This window comes from Callospermophilus lateralis, chromosome 2 (genome assembly GCF_048772815.1).
Source record: "Callospermophilus lateralis isolate mCalLat2 chromosome 2, mCalLat2.hap1, whole genome shotgun sequence".
NCBI classification, from domain to species: domain Eukaryota; kingdom Metazoa; phylum Chordata; class Mammalia; order Rodentia; family Sciuridae; genus Callospermophilus; species Callospermophilus lateralis.
The window spans coordinates 189,867,757-189,890,095 of record NC_135306.1 but is presented as its reverse complement, the minus strand read 5'-3'; the positions used below and the strand labels follow the sequence as shown (position 1 = coordinate 189,890,095).

Below are 22,339 nucleotides of genomic sequence, written 5' to 3'. Positions count from 1 at the left end.
GGTAGTGTCCTGGACCACTTGTGCAATGGAATCCAATAAATATGATGTCTCTAAAAACAATAAGATTTCAAAAACCTTAAAGTTATCTAAAATTCAAGCAAAAATTCCTAAATTCCATACATAGTTTTATCACGTCTAGGCAGCAAGAAGAAGAAGGGTCTGAGAATATGTCAAGAAGGCCTCCTGGGGGCACTGGACGCTCCGAATTCCAGAGAAACATTCCACAGCCTGGAAGCTCAAGGGCGCTGAGCTGAGCTAACAGACAGTTAACCTGGTACCTTTTCAACTTCAGAGTTCTGCTTCATACATCTGAGCTGGCACTTCCTCAGCTGGCAGATGATCTATTGCTCGTTAGTATTCAGAGCTGAGTGATATTTTCAGCTGTTTGTACAATCACAACCCTCATGAGCGAGGGCCGCTGTCTGGACGTCTAAGCACAGGCAGCCCTGGATTCTTCAAGTAGTTGAAATAGATGCAGCCTGAACCTAATCTCTGGATGCTTCCCATAGGTGCCCTGGGGTCAAGAAGAGGAAATGGATGGGGGATAGGGAGGCGGAAAGAGGGAAAGGGAAAGAGAGAAAGAGAGAAAGAACGAAAGTAAGCCCTCTCTCATCAGTGAATTAGGATATAGACAATAAATCATCCCACATCAAAATATGGTTCCCAGATTAGCCAGCATCAGCACCCAAGACTTGGGAACTTGCTAGAAATGCAAATTCTAGACTTCCACCCTGGACACAGCTAATGTGAATCTTGGGGTGAAATGGCAGGGCTCTGCACCTTAACAAGTCTTTCAGGAGATTCTAATGTACACTAACACTTGAGAGCTGTTACAAGAGCCCCCAAAAGCTCTCCCACATTCTTCCCCCAACTCTGATTCTGATATTATGGACAGGACTTGCCCATCAAATGCTCTGTGTAACTCTCACCTAGCCGATCCCTTGACCTTTCCCTCTTCAAAAACTGGACTTGAGCTGAGGCTCAAAGAGGTCCACATGAATATGCAGTTGTCATCTGAGGCGTTTTTAAAAATATATTTTCAGTTGTGGACCCAATACCTTTATTTATTTATTTTTAATGTGGTGATGAGGCAGGAACCCAGTGCCCCACACATGCCAGGTGAGGGTTCCGCCACTCCCCAGCCCTGATCCAGACTATGGCAGTCAAGGTGTCACACTGGCTGGATTCCACTGGAACAAGCTCACTCATGATGGGTACAGTAACCTGTTTCAAGTCACTTCTCTGAATTCCTCATCAATGAGGACATTTCCAACCTCCCCTTTCTGGTTCAGGTCTGGTATGGCAAATGCACAACAGAAAAATGGGGTGTATCTTCATTTGGATTACTTATGATAAAAAACTTGAAAGAAACCCAAGGTCCTATCAAAAGAGTAGAGAAAATAAAAATATTGATAATATGGGCTGCAAATTCATACTGTAGACAAATAACACAGGAAATACTTCACTACATAATCTAAGGCTACATTACGTTTGATTTTTAAAAATTGTCACTGAGAATATATTGTTTTAGTGGCACATGCCAGAAATTCGAACATTCTCAGTTTAACGTGTATGTCTATATATCTCCTTGTATCTGGCGGAGCAAAGGTAAGGTGAAGGAGGGCGACTGAGGAAAGATCCAGCTATCCTGGTTAGCCCCAGATTCAAGGACAAAGGCCTGCCAAGGCCTCTGCAAGGCCAGAAATGGCACCACAGAAGCAAAGCCGAAGTAGACTGTGAAGAATGATAACCAAGCTTTGCTGATAGGTGCGAAAAGGAAAGAAAGATTAGACGACAGAGAAACAGAAGGTAAAAAATACAGGCAGCCTAGATGTTAGGAGCTAAGAAAATTAACAATAAAAACACGCATCCTTCTGTGGAGATGAAGCTCGACAGTGGTGAGAAACCCTTCCCGAGAGACCATTCAAGACCCAGGGCCAAGCCTCCAATCCACACAGACCCACGGCTTCCAGGCTATGGTCGAGAACGAATGCAGCCAATGCCATCATGTTCTGAGGGTGTGGCCTAGTGTGGCTCATGTAATCGGCCTCATTTTACAGATAAGAACCACAAAGCACTTGGTGACAGAAGTCCTCTGAAGGCCACACCACACTGATTTGTCATCCTCACACCAAGGCCGTTCTCACATGAAGTTAAGGCAGCTGCATCTGGCCGACAGAAGACTCTCAGCTCCGGGCAGACTCCGACAGCACATCTCTGAGAGGCACAGGCCATTCCTTGATTTACTGACCATGATCCACACCTTCTCCCACCTTGGGTGCCTGACACTGTAAATTTGATGGAATCTCGGAAGAGACTCCCCTGCAGACTGGGCTCAGAGTAGTCCCATCTAGAGTTGGTCAAATGTTTCTAAGGGGGGGAATTAACTATAAATCACCAGCACTCAGGCCTCCTGTTCACTGCTTCTCTGAAGATACAGAAATGTAAGGCCACTGCTTTAAATCAGGTCTTATCACCTAAGCTCCTGGGGCATGTCAGACACTAAAGTCTCCTAAAAAGGACCATTTAAGAAAGAGTTAAAGAAAAATATACATAATAGCTCTCCTAGTTATACATAAAGCTTTTGCTTTTTATGCTCATGTTTTTTCCCATGTTGACAGCTCAGCACTTAGACACCGGCCCTGCCCATTTCTGAGGCACTGAGGATAGAACTCAGGCCTTGAACATGCTAGGCAAGTGCTCTGCCAGTGAGCTACAACCCTAGCCCCCACTTTAACCATTCTGTCCTCAACTAAAACACCTATTTAAAAACTTGAAAATTTTATATTTTCTCCTAGTCCATGTTCTTATAAAGAAAACTAAAATTCCAACCATTTATTCTTATTAAACTTCTCTTGATGCTCTAGAGAAAAGCCCAGGATAAAGTCCCACTACTTCACACTTTCTGAGTCATGACCACCACCTGTGAGTTCTCCTGCAGAGGAACACACGCGATACTCTTTGGCTTAAACTTGCACATATGCTGGGAACGGCCCAGAGGAGGCTTAATGGCTCCCACAGAACCCCACAGGCCAGGTAGAAGACCTGGTTCTCAGTTACACAACCTGATAATTATGTGACCCTGGACAAGTCATCAGACACATTGAGTCAGTCTCACCATGACCATTTCACAGATGAGAAACAGCATCACTTTACCTACTTTTCCAGCAGGATGAGGGTCAAATAAAATAACGGATATCACGTTGGCCTGTGAACAATTGTTGGTTGGCTTATATCTGGGATCCTGATCCCTGCCTCCCTTTCTCCCTCTCTCCATCCTTCCTTCCCCCTTTTATATATCATAGGGCTAATCTGAATTAAATTATCATAGGTATTATGATGAATACCAAGGTAAATTAGAAATGTCCTAGAAAAGCTTACAACTTTCAGGAAAGAAAGAGATAATGTGCTCTAAGAGTTACAAGGAGAAGGTGGAGAAGGAAGACGTGTAAGAGCAGGCCCTGGGAGACGCTTTAAGATGTGGACGTGTAGGGTCAGTGGTGGAGGAAGGCGTGCTATGGAGGATCGACGTCACAAAGATGCAGAGAAGGAAAGCACTACGGGGTATCCACAGAAGGAAGGAAGCACTGTGCTGCCAGAAATCTAGAAGCTAAAAGAGAACAGGGAGAGAGTTCTGGAGAGGAAGATGACGGCCAGCCTGGGGAGGCCTTGCCATGAGATGGAGTCTGGATCCTAACGTCCCCTCACCATGTCCAAGTTCCCTCTCTGGATAAACTACACAATATATCTCTGTCTTCCTCCACTTCTCCCTCTCTCGCCAGTCAGAGCAGTCAGCCACCCAGAGGCGGCTCTAGCTGTCCTCGCTCAGTTCTCTCCTGGGTCCCTGGAGCAGTCCTTTGCCTCCAACCTTGCCTCCACTGTTGTGCACGGTCCCTTTCCACACGGCTGTCACACGCAGGCTGGTCCCTGTGCATGCGTACTATGGCACACCCTATTTCAGAAGCCACAGTGACCACAGTCCACAGAAAGCACTATAAACCCTCATGCAGACACCTCGTGTCCCACGATCTGCTCCTCTCCAAGCCCAGCCTCTACCCCTCAGGACATCCTGCCTCCTGCCATGCGGGCTCCTTGAAGTCACCCAACCCACACGTTCCATTATTTCCCTGCACCTTTGAGTTTGTGGTTCCTTCTGGATGGAATCAAACTTTCTCCCTCTCTCTGGACAGGGTCTGCCCTTCTCTTCAGATCATTGTTTACCACTGTTCTTCAAGGACTAGTTGATGTGATTAGATAAAAGAAAAACAGTGCAAATATCGAAAGAAGAAAAATTAGCAATTGTAGATATAACTATTTATCTAAAAAAATTTAAGAAAATCACCTTAAAAAAGTGAAATACCTATAGAATTCAGGAAAAGCACAGTTACAAGATTGATAAACAAAAACCAAAATGTGTCTTTACACAAATGGTAACCATGCAGAAACTATCAAGTCAGAAAGTTTTCCTTTATCAGAACACAAGATTAAAAATTTAAGAAAAAAATGTGTTTTTTAAAGAAAAAATTAATCAGGACTTGTGAACAACCTATAACAATAAAACCTTTAAATATACAACTAGAAAGATAAATCTTCCATGTAGTAAGACCTTACACAATGCTCATGGCTCCTTCTCTCCTTTGTCCATGACACTTTCTAAGTACCAGGAGTACTGCCTAAAACAACCTAAAAATTCAATATCAACCAAAACACAAATGGGATTATTTGGGGGAACCTGATAAAGGTATTGACCTTCCACTTGAAAAATACACATGAAAGGTTGGTTTTCACGTAAGTAGATAAGCAAAAGTTAAAGAACTCAGGGTTACTGAGGCATGGAGAACCAGAACACCCAAAATGCTCCCTATGGAAACTACAGGCTTTTGAAAGAGCAATTGGTTACTATCTATCAACATTCAAAAATGTGTTTTCTTTAAGCAATTTATCAGATGGAATTAATTTTGTAGACATATTCACATATTCACATGCAAAGGTAAGAAAGAATGTCCCTTGTATTATAGCTACTGTTAGAAAGTAGAAAAAAGAAAACAGTCTAAATGTCTGCCAATAATAGATGTATCACATAGGTACCCCAAACAAGAGAGTGGCATACAGACACCCCCAAACACCTCTACAGAGTGAAATGGAAGCGACTCTACCATCTGTCCTTAATATAAAAAAGGCAGGTGCAAAAAAAAAAATATAGCATAATACTATTTGCATTTTTAATATGTAATTGTGCTTAATTACGAAGGGAAACATTGTGAAAGGTCACCTTTGGAAACAGATTCAAGGAAGGGATGGAAAGAAGGAAATGCCACCTCATCAGGCAAAAGGTACTCACTGTTATTTCTGCCACAAGCATATGTCCTCACCCCCTTAAGGGGCGTCCCAGGAGGTGCGACACTTGCCCTGTGCCCCTGCGGTCCACCCCAGTACAGGACTTACACACGGAGCTTCCCTCACTAGCTTCCGAAATGGCAGAGAGTGTCTCCAAGGACAGTACTGCCTCGTAGAGTGCCTAAAACCTAGTCCCCACTCAAAAAGGGCTGGACGAAAGAAGGAAGGATGGACAGACGGGGCAGGGAAGGGAACAGAAAAGCAGGTCCTGTGTTAAGACAGCAGGCAGCAGCCTGCAGCTCTAGCTAAAGGCCAACTCGGGACAAGCAAGGCAACTCCCCACAGCACAAGTGCCTAGAGACCTGTAGGCAAGGAGGAGCCCCGAGGACAGCCTCTGACTGTGCCCTCTCTCTCTGGAAGGCACAGCAAGCACTGTGGCAATGCAAAGGGCTGCAGCATCGGCATGGCACTCGCTCACTGGTTTCCTCCCAGGGGTCGGAATGTCAACTGAAATAACACACGCAGAGCACGCCGCGCGGTGGGGAGAGGAGGCTCTAAACACAAGCTTATTATTGAGTTGCTTCCAGAACTTTTTCAAGAGTTCTTAGCACTAGGACTGCAAAAATCATCAGGAAGTCTTTGATTTCCAAGACCCACACCTCCCCACTTATCTAGACCATAAATAAACAGACTGTCTTACTAAGCACACTGAGAAAAAACTGGAGCTGCTGCTTCCCCATTTCTTATTTTGTCAGCGGTTCAGAATTAATTCAGTCCCCACGTTTAAAAAGCACTCTCTCATCTCAGAAGGACATTAGAAGGACAGAATTTAAGTAACCTTTACAACTATAGTTCCTTTTCCTTTCTCCCACCCTGACAGCTTGACCATGTCTCACATGGTGGGACAGCACTGAACGCACTCACCACAGCAGGAGGGTCATTCCACTCTTCATAGGAGATAGCCGCATATGGGTAGATCCGGTCATTGATAATCTGGAGAGTAGCCAGGGCAATGGCCTTAATCGACTGGAAGTATGCTTCCCAGAACCACCGTGCCTAGAAAGAAAACAGCAGTGCTATAAGTGAGCAAGCCAGACAGTGGGGAACTAGGTGCTGGACTAGGTGCTGGTCTAGGTGATTCCTTTATTCCCAAGATGGGGGTGCCTAGGGAAATGCTCCTTGCTGTGCAAGCCAGCTCCATCAGTGGGTGCGTTCACCAAATGCAGTCAGAAGAGAATGCAATACACATTGGAGTCAATTTAGATATAAGACAAACAGTGCTGATGAAAATACTAATGTGTTATATCAAGTCCATTTTGTCTTTTTTTTTTAGATATACATACTGTAAACTGCAAAAGTTTCAAATGTAACAGACCAAGGAATTTTTTCATAAGTACATAATCCTGCAACTACTACTGAGTAAGAGAACATTCCAGCACCTCCAGAAGAGCAGAAGAGCCCCCCATGTGTATATGCACATATAGGTATAATTTTTCCAAAATTTTACTTTCAAATTTTGTGCACTCAAAGTTTGTCCCAAGCTTGTATCTTGTAAAAAGTTTGGGGTTTTTTTTTTTTCAGATTTTTAAAACATTTATTAATTTAATTAGGTACATATGACAGAATGCATTTTGATTCATTGTACACAAATGGAGCACAACTTTTCATTTCTCTGATTGTACATGATGTAGTGTTGCACCATATGTGCAGTCATACATGTGCCTAGGGTAATGATGTCCATCTCATTCCACCATCTCACCTGCCCCCACCCCACTTCCCTACCCTTTGCCTCATCAAAGTTCCTCCATTTTTCCCAACCACCCCGCCCCCTGCCTTATGGATCAGCATCCATTTATTAGAAAGAATGTTCGGCCTTTGATTTTTTGGATTGGCTCATTTTGCTTAGCATGATATTCTCCAACTCCATCCAAATACCTGCAAATGCTATCATTTTATTCTCTTTAAATGTGGAGTAATATTCCATTGTGTATATATACCACAGTTTCTTTATCCATTCATCTATTGAAGGGCATCTAGGTTGCTTCCTCATTTTAGCTATTGTGAACTGAGCTACTATACACATTGATGTGGCTGTGTTACTATAGTATGCTGACTTTAAGTTCTTTGGGTATAGACCAAGGAGTGGGATAGCTGGGTCAAATGGTGATTCCATTCCAAGTTTTCTAAGGAATCTCCATACTGCTTTCCAGATTGGTTGCACCAATTTGCAGTACCACCAGCAGTGTATGAGTGTGCCTTCCTCCCCAACATCTGGACAACATTTATTGTTGTCTCTATTCTTGATAACTGCCTTCTGACTGGCGTGAGATGAAATCCTAGAGTAGTTTTGATTTGCATTTCTCTAATTACTAGAGATACTGAACATTTCCTCATATATTTGTTGATCAAATATATATCTTCTTCTGAGAAGTATCTGTTCAGCTCCTTAGCCCATTTATTGATTGGGTTCTTTGTTTTTTTGGTGTTAAGTTTTTTGAGTTCTTTATATATCCTGGAGATTAATGCTTTATCTGACATGCATGTGGCAAAAATTTGCTTCCAAATTGATTGTTTCTTTTCCTGAGAAGAAGCTTTTTAGTTTGAGTTCATCCCATTTATTAATCCTTGATTTTATTTCTTGTGAAAGAAGAAGGAGTCTTGTTAAGGAAGTCTGAGCCTAATCTGACATGATGAAGATTTGAGCCTACTTTTCCTCTATTAAGTGGATGGTCTCTGGTCTAATTCCTAGGTCCTTGATCTACTTAGAGTTGAATTTTGTGCATGGTGAGAGATAGGGGTTTAGTTTCATTTTGCTGTATATGGATTTCCAGTTCTCTCAGCACCATTTGTTGAAGAGGCTATGTTTTCTCCAATATATGTTTTTGGCACCCTTGTCTAGTATGAGATAAAAGGTTTTTCTCTGTGTCTTCTATTCTGTACCATTAGTCTATTGTGGTGCCAATAGCATGCCACTTTTGTTACTATAGCTTTGTAGTATAGTTTAAGGTCTGGTATTGTGATACCTCCTACTTCACTCTTCTTACTAAGGATTATTTTGGCTACTCTGGGTCTCTTATTTTTCCAAATAAATTTCATGATTGCTTTTTCTATTTCGGTAAGGAATGACATTGGAATTTTAATTAGAATCACATTGAATCTGTATAGCACTTAGGGTAGTATGGCCATTTTGACAATATTAATTTTGCCTATCCAGGAGCATGAGAGGTCTTTTCATCTTCTAAGGTTTTCTTCAATTTCTTTCTTTAGTGTTCTGTAGTTCTCATTGTAGAGGTCTTTCACCTTTCTTGTCGATTCTCACTTTTTTTTTTTTTTCCTGAGGCAATGGGGTAGTTTTCCAAATTTCTCTTTCAGGATTCATCACTGATGTATAGAAATACACTTGATTTATGGATATTGATTTTATATCCTGCTACTTTGCTGGATTCATTTATTAATTCTAGACGTTTTCTGATGGAATTTTTTGGATCCTCTAAGTACAGAATCACATCATCAGCAAATAATGATAAGTGTGAGTTCTTTTTTTCCTTTTGTATCACTTTCTTTGGTCTAATTGCTGATCAATTCTTGCCTGAATTTGCTTACTTAGGTCAATCTTTAATTTGCAGATCATTTTAATTATGTATGTTCTGAACTCCTTCTCTGACACTTCATTTCTTTTAACTTTGTGGCTAGAGTTTCAAGGACTGTGTTGAACAGAAGTGGTGAAAGAGGGCATCCCAGACTTGTTCCAGTTTTTACAGGGAATGCTTCCAATTTTCTTCCATTTAGAATGATACTGGCCTTGGGTTTAGCATAGTTAGCTTTTACAATATTGAAGCATGTTTCTACTATCCCTAGTTTTCCCAGTGTTTTGAATATGAAAGGGTGCTGTATTTTGTCAAATGCTTTCTCTGTATCAATTGATATAATCATACAATTCTTATCTTTAATTCTATTGATGTGATGAATTATATTTATTAATTTCCATATTTAGAACCAACCTTGCATCCCTGGAATGAACCCCACTTGATCATGGTGTACTGCTTTTAAAATATGTTTTTGTATGTGATTTACCAGAATTTTATTGAGAATTTTTGCATCAATGTTCATCAGGGACATTGGTCTAAAATTTTCTTTCCTTGATGTATCTGCCTGGTTTTGGTATTCGGATGATACTAGCTTCATAGAATGAGTTTGGAAGGGTTCCCTCCTTTTCTCTATGGAATAATTTGAGAATTAGGTATTGATTCTTCTTTGTAGGTCTTGTAGAACTCAGCTATGAATCCATCTGGTCTTGTTGGGCTTTTCTTGGTTGGTAGGCTTTTGATGGCATCTTCTATTTCCTTGTTTGAAATTGATCTGTTTAAATTGTATTTGTCCTCTTGACTGAGTTTGGGTTGATCATATGTCTCTAGAAATTTCTCGATATCTTTCAGGTTTTCTATTTTACTGGAGTATAGATTTTCAAATAGTTTCTAATTGTCGTCTGTATTTCAATAGTGTCTATCGTGATCTTTCCTTTTTCATCATAAATTTTAGTAATTTGAGTTTTCTCTTTCTTTCTTTTCATTAGGGTGGCTAAGGGTTTGTCAATTTTATTTATTTTTTCAAAGAACAAGCTTTTTCTTTTGTTAATTTTTGAATTGTTTCTTTTGTTTCAATTTCATTGATGTCTGCCCTGACTTTAATTATTTACTGTCTTCTACTACTTTTGATGTTGGTTTGTTCTTTTTTTCCTAGGGCTTTGAGATGTAATGTCAGGTTATTTATTTGTTGACTTTTTTTTCTTTTAATGAATGAGCTTAATGCAATAAACTTTCCTGTTAGTACTGCATTCATAATATCCCACAGATTTTGATAAGTTATATCGGTGTTCTGATTTACCTCTAAGATTTTTTTTTTATCTCCTTCCTGATGTCTTCTGTTACCCATGCATAATTTAACAGTGTATTGTTTAGTCTCCAGGTGTTGGAGTAGCTTCTATTTTTTATTTTATCAGTGATTTCTAATTCAATTCCTTATGGTCAGAATGCAGAGTAGTACCTCTATTTTTTTTTTTTTTTTTTTTTTTTTGTATTTGCCAAGAGTTGCTTTGTGGCATAACATATAGATTATTTTGGAAAAGGAACCATGTGCTGTTGAGAAGAAAGTATATTCGTTTGTTAATGAATGGAAGAGTCTATATATGTCTGTTAAGTCCAAATTATTGATTGTATTATTGAGTTCTATAGTTTAGTTTTGTTTGGAAGATCTATCCAGTGGTGAGAGAGGTGTGTTAAATCACCCAGAATTATTGTGTTGTGGTCTATTTGACTCTTGAAGTTGAGAAGAGTTTGTTTGATGAATGTAGATGCTCCAATGTTTGGGGCATATATATTTATAATTGTTAAGTCTTGTTGGTGTTTGGTTCCCTTGAGCAGTATGTAATGTCCTTCTTTATCCCTTTTGATTAACTTTAGCCTGAATTCTACTTTATTTGATATTAGGATGGAAACCCTGCTTGCTTCCACAGTCCATGTGAGTGGTATGATTTTTCCCAAACCTTTACCTTCGGTCTGCGGATGTCTTTTCCTATGAGATGAATCTCTTGGAGGCAGCATATTGTTGGGTCTTTTTTTTTTTTTTTTTGATCCAATCTGCTAGTCTTTTGATTGGTGAGCTTAGGCCATTAACATTCAGGGTTATTATTGAGACATGATTTGTATTCCCTGCCATTTTTGTTTATTTATGGTATTTAACTTGACTTGGTTTCTCCCTGGATTCGCCTTTCCATTAGTGTAGTTCCTCCCTTTACTGATTTTCATTGTTGTTTTTCATTTCCTCCTCTGGGAATATTGCTGAAAATGCCCTGTAGTTCAGGCTTTCTCACTGTAAATTCTTTTAACTTTTGTTTATCATGAAAGGTTTCAACTTTGTCATCAAATATGAAGCTTAATTTTGCTGGCTATAAGATTCTTGGTCCGCATCCATTTTCTTTCAGAGCTTGGTATATGTTGGTCCACGATCACCTGGCTTTGAGGGTCTGGATTGAAAAATCTGCTGAGATCTGAACTAGTCTCCCCCTATATGTGATCTAATTTCTTTCTCTTGTGGCCTTTAAGATTCTATCCTTATTCTGTATGCTAGGCATTTTCATTATAATGTGCCTTGAAGTATATCTATTGTAATTTTGTACATTTGGTATCCTGTTTCTTGTATTTGATTTTTTTAAATTAATTTTAATTTTTTGAGCATGATATGAGGGATTTCTGTATCTTACAGTTTATATTTGATTTTCCAATTTATTTTTCATGTTTGGGAAATTTTCTGATATTATTTCATTGAAGGGATTGTGCATTCCTTTGATTTGAATCTCCTTCCTCTATCCTGATAAAACTTAGATTTTAATGCTATCCCATAATTCTTGGATGTTCTATTCATGTTTTCTTACCATCTTCACTGTGTGGTCAACTTTATTTTCCAGATTGTATATTTTGTCTTCATTATCTAACATTCTGTCTTCCAAGTGATCTACTCTGTTGGTGATGCTTTCTATTGAGTTTTTTATTTCATTTATTGTTTCCTTCATTTCAAGGATTTCTGATTTTTTTTTTCAGAATCTATCTCTTTCTTGAAGTAATCTTTTGCTACCTGTATTTGCTCTCTTGTCTCTTTGTTGGTGTGATCAATGGTTACCTGAATTTACTCCCTTATCTCTTTGTTGGAGTGATCAATTTTTGCTTGTATTTGCTCACTTGTGTCATTCTTTAATTCGGAGATCATTTTAATTATGTACATTCTAAATTCCTTCTCTGACATTTCATCAACTGTGCTGTCAATGGATTCTAACATTGTATTATCTTGGTTTGTTTCGGGCACTTTCTTCCCTTGTTTTTTCATGTTGTGTATGTGTCTTCCTTTCTTGCAGTGAGGATCTGAGGTTTTCAGTTTCTACCCTATCTTATAGTGTCCCTGCAGATGACCTGTACCTCACCTTGGCGTTGGGCTTCTAGACCCTGGCTGGTGTCCCACCATAAATGCTACTGCAACTAAAGGTGGTGGTGGCAATAGCGGAGGTAACTCAAGATAGCAGTGGGGGTGTCCCAAGATGGATGCAACCACTTTCAGAGATGGGGCTGAAAGGCTGGGCTGCCTGTTCAGAGATGTAGCTGCCTCCAGGCCCCATTTATTGTCCCAAGGTGGAGGATACTGCGTGGGGAGGGCTACAGTGATGGCTGCAGTCTCCCAAGATGGAGGTGGGCTAGGCCTGTGCTCCAGCATGGGTCTGCTGGTTGGTAGGGTGGTCCTGGGGCAGGGCCTGAGCTCTGGCATGGGTCAGGTGGTTGGTGAGGCAGTCCTCATGTAATTGGTTTTTAATATTTTATCCTCTCCAATCATTTTTAGCTTCTAATTACATATAGCCTGTATTGATATGACTGGGTTTAAGTGTCTGATCACTCCATTTATTTGCTCTTCTATTCTTTGTTCCTTCATTTTTCTTTTCTCACCTTTAAAACTAACTAAATACACACACACACACACACACACATATATATATAAAATTACTCCATATTTTTCTTATTTATTAATTTGCTGGTTATTTAGTCTTTCATGATTCTTTTAGTAGCTATCCTAACAAAGTATCGTTAATGTATTTTATTATATCTTAAGTTAGATTAATGATACTTTTTTATTATATCTTAAATAAGCAATTTTACAGCTTACCAAACAATGCAAAAACTCTCTTCCATCTTCTGTATCAATGTCAAATATTTTTTACTCACATATTTTAAATCCTACAAAACCTTATTATTGTTGTCAAAAGTAAATTCATACTTATCATATATTTCCATTTCTTTTCTTCATGCATATAAGCTTCCATCTCAAATTACCTTCCTGTTACCTCAAGATCTTATTTTGTTATTTCCTTTGCTGCAGATCAGCTGGTGACAAATTCTCTCAGTTTTTACAGGTTTAAAAACTTTTTTAAAATCCAATTAAATTTGGAAGGATATTTTTGTTGGGTAAAGAATTCTAGTTAGACACTCATTGTCTTTCAAGATATAACTTTCAAGATATAACTCCACTGTCTTCTGGCTTAACACACATTTTTACTGATACTGAGGTTGACTAAGGTACCTTTGAAGGTAATATGCCTTCCTGCTGACTACAATTAAGCTTTTCTCTGTCTTTGGCTTATATAGTTCAACTAAGATGTGCCTAGATGCGGTTTTTGGAATTTTTCCTGAGAATTGTGTTTCAGTGTTTTTCATTGATTTTAGAAAACTCTCTGCAAATAATCTTTAAATACTGTTTCATTCACTCTCTCTTCTTCTGGGACTTCAAGTACACATGTGTGAAACATAGTTCACAGTGTTTTTACTGTGTCCACATGTCTCTTATTCTCTTCTCTTTGTTTCCATCTGGGTGTTTTCTAACTTTCCTTCTAATTCAAAAAAAATTTTACCTTCTCTTTGGTGTCCAACCTGCTAATAACCTCACATCTTGAATTCTTAACTTCAAATCCTGTATTTTTCAATTCTACTTGACCTTTTTGAGGGGGGCAGAGATCAAACCCAGAGCCAAGTTACACCCCAAGCCAGACCTTTTTAAAGTAGATCTTATATCTTATTCATATTTTCTTCTTCTATGTTCTTGAACACAGTCAGTTAATGACTAATAACTTCAATATCTGAATCACTTGTTGGTATCTTTCTACTGTCTGTTTTTTCTCTTCAGTTTTGTCATCTGATTTCAACTTCTAGCATGTTTTTAATTCTTTTTTTTAATATTTATTTTTTAGTTTTAGGTGGACACAATATCTTTATTTTCTTTTATGTGGTGCTGAGGATTGAACCCAGTGCCTCATGCATGCCAGGCGAGCGCTCTACCACTTGAGCCACAACCCGAGTCCCATGTTTTAATTCTTTATTGGATGTCAGGCATGCTCTTGAACAACTATAGAGGTTTTGGATGACCTGGGCTATTTTCCTCCTAAAATCTGGCATATTTTCATGGCAGGCCCAGAGAACACAGTGAGAGCCCTTTAATGCCCTCAGAGGCAGTTTCCAGCCACGTCACAGTTAGCTTATTCTAGCTCTCCTTTACTCCAAATGTGTGACCCTCCTGGGCTTCCACCTGAAGGCCAGGGTATTTACCACGACACCTCTCCCTTGTCAGGCCTTGAACACCAACCTTATCTCACAGTGCTCTGCATGGATGCTGGATTACCTGCACTGTTCATTAGCTCCCAGCTGCCACTTTCTACAGGGCTCCTGGGTCTCTCTCAGGTCATATGTACTTGGGAAGTAGCAAACACCTGGAGGGAAGGCTGCATGCACATGTTTCGGCTTTCTTCCCTTGAGGTTCTGTCTTCTCTTGGATTTTTGTCCCTGAAATCCCAGATACTTTGGTAGCCCCTAATTGAGACCACTAAGCCCCAAGGCACTGGTGCCTGCTGCTGTAATTCCATACTCTGGCTCCCTCAAGCCCACAACTGCACAGGCTATCTCCAGTGCCTCCGAACAGTGCTTCGTCTATTCTGAAAAGCACAGCTTTGTTCTCTATTTTTGACAAGCATGTTACTCCATTATCAGCTGTTCTGCTGTGGACCAATACAGCCTTCTGAAAGAAGACAGTTCTTACCAAGCAGAGGTCCATCTCAGTCCCGAATAGAAGCAGGATGCTGGTCTAAACGAGCTGTCCAGCTTCAGTCACGTCTTTAATTCCACTGAAACCAGAGGCTAACTTATGCAAGGGCATGGACATGTGAAAATTTAAGCTGGGGAATGGGAAGGTCAGCCAAAAGAGGTGCAGGAAAGAGACATTTCCTAATTAAACCTGCCAGTTTGAGTTCTTTTTCTTTGGTGAGTGTTCTACCATGAGTCAAGCACCAATGCTATCTTCTGAGTTATGTGAGTGCTGTTCTTTTAATAAGGAGGAGGCAAAGCATCACAACAAGGATCTCCTGTCCAAGGAAAAGCTGAAGTGCAGACTGAGCCAAGAGCATCTGGCTTATTGCCGCTGTCCTGCAGCTGCCATCTGGGCACAGCTGGCTGTCTTGCATTGCCACCTGGAGAAGCCCTTATCACTGCAACGGTGTTCCTACTTTAGTTAACGTTGCTGCTTCTTTCCCATCAACCAACAAGCAAAATGTTTACATTTCATGAGACTTGAGAGAATCTATCTCATCTGTGACAGAGATAACTGGTCCCCTCAAATACCATCTTCCTTCCTCGGAAAGCCTCAGCACTGAGAGCTTTTCCATTCAGGTAGGTCCTACCACAGGCTGCTTGAGAATGGCTTCCTTTGAAAATTGCCCTCTGTGGTTTTCAGATGGTCACTCTTCTCTTTTCAGCTAGATCATGAGTTCCTTGAGCATAAAAACTGGCCTTTCTGTCTTTTTAAAACTAATATCCTTGCAAATGTTAGAGCTTACCTGCTGCAAAGCGTAAACTTTTATACCCATGATCTCATCTACTCTTTATAGCCATCTTGTTACTTATTTGGGGCAGACTCAAGCTTCATCTTATATGTGAGGAAACTAGATACAAAGCTGTTAAGTGGCAGAATCAAAATTCTAACCCATGATTCCTAACTCTCAATTCCAACCTCTTCCCACCCCATTCTGGAGTATGAGGAGTACCAACACAGGGGAGATTTAAGGAAATGATCTTTTCCAAGCAGTGTAAAACCTCATAACAAGCCTGAGCCCATGCATAAACACACATATATCCTGAATTCTTGTCTTCCTTTCTACTCAATTGGGTCCATTATCGTATTTTTAAAATAATTTAAATTGGATTCAATTAAGCCACACCCAAGCATCCCCAAAGTTTTATGCCCCCAGGTGATCCACTGCAGAGCAGCTTTGGGGATTAACAGAAAACAGAGAATTGGTAGCAGATCTACCCAGAATACCAGCCAAAGGTACAATTGTGGAACACAGCTTTTAATTCAAGATGTCTCAAATCATCTCCCTGTCCACAAATGGCAAATCACATGGAAAGGAAGCAGGTGCTGCCAACAATCACAGCTCAAATGTCTCAGCCTGAGCGTAAGTGAGTTTCTCGGGCCTAATTGTTTCTGCAGGAGCACTGTGACACCTTAAAGTACTCAAAAGGCGTGATAATTCACAGGCCCTGCAGGGCCCGTGTCAGCTACTTGACCACTGAGAGGAAGGAGTCGAGTCTTCAGCTATGCTGGCACTGTGCCACAGCACCTCTGTTCTCACGGAGCAAAGAATGACTATGCTCCCCGGTCCCCCCAAAACACGACCAGATTTCTATCTGTCTAAAAAGTGTAAGTGAGGGCTGTTCCACAGCTATGCACCTTCCCAGCCACTGGAAGACCAGGCGGCTACTCAGCTAAAGTGTTTGTCACACATGAGCAGGTCACAGCACATGACCTGGAACAAGGCCTTTAACCTTTCTTGGTTAAACAGTCAGCACTGTGGTTTTCAAACATGCAGACTCACAGCAGAAGGCCTTCCAACAGAGAAGTGCCTAGAGGGCAGGGACTGACTGGCTTAAAACTATCATACCAAACAGGAACTCCAAAGTGAAACCATGATTTCAGTCTGAATATCAATTAAATGAGATTAGTATCTTAATTTTTAGGAATGAAAACCCAATGAGATTTGAGTGACAAGCATTTGAGAGGAGACAGTGCTAAGGTAGAAGGGACCCATGTGAGGGAGCACCGTGCACAGTTCATGCTCCTAAGCCTGGCGGTGTCCTCTGCAGCTGTTGGGTGGAGCCGCAGCATATCAGGAGCTGTGGAGACTCACTGAGGAAGTCTGCAGAGCCTCTCCTCAGCTGGTGCAGGACTAGCGACCAGCGGACGACAGCTCCCTGACACACCCAGCCTGAGCCGTGGGGTCTCTCGAACTTAGTGACAATACATTCAACACTTGCAGCATGTCCAGAGTGAGAAGGATGGAGGGAAGAGGGGAGCTGGTATGAATCCCAATTCCTGAGGACAGTGGGGAAGCCCAAGTAGTCAGATGAGACTCAGAAACAGCAAGCACACACAGAGGGGTGGGCCAGCGCTTCACGCTGAAGGTGTAGCAGTCAATGACACGTGCCTTCTAGCTTGACACGAAGATGCCAAGGAAGTGGATAGTCCCCTCTGGGAACCTGAGCGGGAATACCTCTGATCCGCTCACTTGCTCACTCCGGAATTCAGCATTAGCACAGCACCCAGTTAAAGAGCAGGCAGCTGAACATCAGTCGGTAGAGCCTTCCACCCCGCGGCAGGGGAGGTGGTATCAGGGAACCCCCGCCCCATCACATGCCTTGCAAGAAGGCAACTTACCTTCAGGGTTGAGGGGCAGGACACCCTCCCTCCAATGCCAGGCAAAGGTAGACCAGGTGTCGAGTGGGGGGGAGCAATTGCCACCTGCCAAGAGGGATGAGCAGGAACACCAGCCCGGGTCAGGATCCTGCACTGACACAGCAAGGCAGGAAACTGCCAGCCCAAGACCCCCCAAAGATGAAAGGTGGTACAAGCTGCCAGAGGAAGGAGCAGAAGCATTGAGAAGGCACCTTCCTGGAGGCTCTAGCACAAAGGCCCAGGATAGAGGCTGGACCAGAGAACCAAGAATCCCACTGTCCCACTGTGTGCCAAGCACCAAGGGCAAGCAATAGTTCAGTCCATCACTGCGGAGGGGGCAGGAGTGTGGAGAAAGATAGCGCCTGCAGTGGAAGCTGAGGGCCAGGTGAGCATTTGGAAACGCAGGGGTGTGGACGCACAAGGCGGCAGCAGCTGGCCACCATCCATCTGACATCTGTGGTGTGCAAAGCGCCCAAACCCACTTGCCGTGTTTCTGAGTAGGCTGAGCCAGCCTTCCACACGAATGGCCTGAGAAGTTGGCCCATTTCTGAACATATGTACCTTAGACTCTTTTGTTTTCTCATACAATGTCCATGATTCAACCAAATTTATCAGAAACAAAAGCAAGAAAGCAACCCTCTGTCATCAAATACAGCCGCCAACAGAACTAGACCCCAAAATGATCAAGATGTTGGATATTAGAGGAACTTTAAAATGACTCTAATTAATAGTGAAAGGCAGAAAACTGCATAAGCAAATGAGAATTTTCAAGAGATGGGAAACACAGTAGTCAAATGAAAAGTGAAAAACATAATATCACAAATAAAGAATTACTTCAACAGGCTTGTGAGTACCCTCAACACAGAAGAGGAAAGAAAGCGTGAACTTGAACAGAACAATGGCAATTATCCAAACTGAAACAGAAATTTGTAGGAAAAAAGAGTAAAATAAAATAGATATACAGATTCAATGCAATATCTTTCAAAATACTAATGACCACAGAAATAGGGGGGAAAAACCCCTAAAATTCATATAAAATCACAGTAGACCCAAAATAGCCAAAGCACCCTTGAGCAAAAAAAAAAAAAAAAAGTGGAGGAGACACAATATCTACTTCAAAACACTCTACAAAACTGTAGTGATGGGGCTGGGGGTGTGGCTTAGCAGTAGAGTGCTCGCCTAGCACATGCAAGGTGCTGGGTTCAATCCTCAGCACCACATAAAAATAAATAAAATAAAGATACTGTGTTCAACTACAACTAAAAAAATAAACAACAACAACAACAAAAAAAAAACTGCAGTGATCAAAATAGCATGGTATCAACACATGGGTCCATGCAACAGACCAGACTGTCCAGAAATGAGTCCATGCATTTATAGCCAACAGATTTCAGCAAAGATATCAATACCACACACGAAAAGTGGACAGCCTCTTCAATTAATGATGCTGGGAAAACAGGATATCCTCATGCAAAAGAAGGAAACTGGATCCCTATCTTTCATCATACAGAAAAATGGATTAAAGCAGTAATTTAAAAACGTGCAACTATGAGGAAAAAACACAGGGGAAATATTTCATGACATTTTTGGATAAGACTTCAAAAGCACAAACAATCAAAGCAAAACAGACAAATGAGATTATATCAATCTAAAGACTTCTGCACAGTGAAGGGAGTCACCAACACAGTGAAGAGATAACCACAGAACGGAAGAAGACATTTGCCACCTATGCATCTGATAAGGGGACAATACCCAGGTTATATAAAGAACTGAAGACTGTGGCAAAAAACCTCAAATAATTCAGTTTAAAAATGGGCAGAAGACTCGACTGGACAAATGGTAGTTGTACAGCCCTTGCATAGCGGGTGTGAGATTCTGAGTTTGATTTGATCCCCAGCACTGGGAGGAAAAAAAGAAAAGTGCGTACAAATGGCCAACAGGTTTATGAAAAAAGTTCAACATCACTAATTATCAGGGAAATGCAAACTGAGACTCTGATGAGATATCGCCTCACACTGTTAGAATGGCTATTACCAAAAAGACAAAAAATGGCCGGCACAGAGGTACACACCTGTAATCCTGGCAGCTCAGGAGGCTGAGGCAGGAGGATCTCAAGTTCAAAGCCAGTCTCAGCAACGTAGTGAGGCCCTAAGCAACTCAGTGAGATCCTGTCTCAAAATAAAAAATAAAAAGCCTCTGGGGATGTGGCTCAGTGATGAAGCACCTCTGGGTTCAATCCCCAGTACACCCTCCTCTCACCACCAAATAAATATGGTAGTAAGGATGTAGAAAAGGGAAATTCTAACACTCTGTTGGGACTGTAAATTAGTACAGTCAATACGGACAATACTATAGGGATCCTCCCAAAAATTAAAAATGGAATCCCAAAACTGGGTACATATCCAGAGGAAAGGAAATCAGCATGTCCAAAGGATACCAGAACTCCCGTGCTCACTGCAGCCTGGTTCACAGTAGCCAAGTCGTGGAATTCAGGCATTCAACCTACGTGTCCATCATCAACAGACAAATGTGGTTTAGAACTATGGTATATATACACAAGGGAATACTAAACAGATAAAAAAAAATAATGAAATCCTGTCATTTGAGACAATATGAATGACCTGGAGGACACTATGTTAAGTGAAAAAGCCAGGCGAATACTACACGATCTCACTCATATGTGAATGTAAAAAAGCGATCTCACAGAAGAAAAGAGTAGAACAGTGGTCACCAAAGACTGTGGGGGAGGGGAGGAGTGCACAGACAGAGGTGGGTCAATGGGTAGGAAGTCAGAGTTGGGAGGAGTTAGTTCGGGTATTCCATTGAAGCAAGGTGACCACAGCTAACATATTCTATACTTCAGAATAGCTAGAAGTGAGGATTTGAATGTTCTCATTATAAAGAAATGATAAATGTTTGAGATAGTAGATAATTCAGTCATTTGTTTGAGGTGATAATTCAGGTGTGTGATTTGATCATTACACAATCATCTGTATCGAAACACATTCATATGCATGATTAACATATGCCAATTAAATAAAATAAAACTAAAGGCAAAAACCAAACAGAGTATCCTAGGACTGTATGAGAATATCAAACACCCTAAATACTTATAGTTGGGAGCCCAGAAGAGAAGAGAAAGGGGGGTGGAAACAAGGCAACAGATATATTTAAAGGACAGCTGCTAAGGCTTTTCCAAAATTAAAGAGATTCAAGAACCTCAGAGATTTAATAAAGCTTTCGCCTCTCCCTCCAGAAGTTCAGAATGCTGCACTGTTAAAAATGCCGAAGTACTGTCTCCCTCTGAGCAAGCAGGAGATTCAAGAAAGCTGCAGTACAGGAAACTTTCTCTTAACACACCAACGCTGACAGACCATTTATTTCAGGTGAAGAACTGGAAAATATTTCCACGCTTCATGGATTTATTTTTCAAAGCTGTGTTTAAGGGTGAACCTGAAAACCTCCAAAAGGCTTCTAAGCCTTTCCAAACATGTGTACCAGGGGCCCCATATCTCCCTTCCTTTTGTATAGCTCCAAGCCTCCCAGGCATTCCAAGGCTTCACCGCCGCTTCTCTCCTCACCACCAATCGTAAAGTGAGGGTACAGGAGAAGGGAGCCCACCTGCCGCCCTTCCCCACAGCCTTACAACAGACCAGAGGCCCCAGGGCTGGCCTCTAATAATCTTTATCTGACAGTGGGAAAAACTCCAGGGTGAGGTCAACTGATAATCCAGCATCCTTACTTCTAGTGGAGAATCACTATACTAAGACCTTTTTAGTTGTTCCTTCTTTTGCTGCTCCATTGTCATGGACATGAGAGTCACATGACAGCTTACTTCAAATCAGAGAGGGAACAACAACAAAGCCCCTCACAGGCACTTCCGCTGCAGGTGGTCTGTAAAGGGAGTTCAGGGACATGGGTGCAGCTTTACTCAGGGACTCCAGAACAAGCTACAAGCAGAATTCACCTTCCTAAAAATAAAAAGGGATTTCTGAAGCAAGAAAGATTAATGTACCTGGGCTCTATCAGAATACCAGCTTTTTCTTTAAGAAAATATTTATTTTGTTAATTTTGCTATATTAGAAAGTCTTGTGGGAGCACTTTTGATTCACTTTCTATTTCTGGAGCTATTTACCTGCTCCCTCCACCTGCACCCTCCCTAAAGCCTTTGATTCACCTGAAGCCTCCACACTTCCATCACCTGGTACAGTTTTCCCAGCCCCTCAACTTCGCCTCTAACTTGAACACAGTACTTTAGGAACTCACATGTTTGACACTCACTGGAATTTACAAGGCCACAGCCTCTGATTCACACAAGAGTAGCAGAGTTCCTCTTATAACTTTTTGATAGGTGTAACTATTTTTTTTTCTGTCATGTAAAGTTGTAACTGCTTTCCTTTCAACATTTTGCAATAGTTTTAGATTGAAAGAACGGCCGCAGCAGTGGTACAGAGTTCCCAAACACCCCTCAGCCAGCTTGCCCTACTGTTGATGTCTCATATCACCGTGATGTGAGGGTCGCAAGTAAAAGGTTAACGCTGGTACAGTTCTTGTAACTACTTTTTCTTCTCCAGATTTCCCCAGTTTTCTTCTAAGGTCCTTTAACTGTTCGAGAATCCAGGACTCCACAGTGATTATTTGTCATTGACCGTTTCTTAGCCTCTCCTTGTCCTTCAAGACCTTGATTGAC

At 41.3% G+C, this 22,339-nt stretch overlaps 1 protein-coding gene across 1 annotated transcript in view; it reads right to left on the bottom strand.

The window, feature by feature from the left end:
- Ext2 (exostosin glycosyltransferase 2) overlaps window positions 1–22,339 on the bottom strand; it is a 143,260-nt gene that overhangs the window by 63,977 nt on the left and 56,944 nt on the right. Inside the window, exon 8 of the mRNA XM_076847075.1 lies at window positions 6,262–6,393. Within this exon, the coding sequence (XP_076703190.1) occupies window positions 6,262–6,393 (132 nt within the window). The remainder of the gene's footprint in view (window positions 1–6,261; window positions 6,394–22,339) is intronic.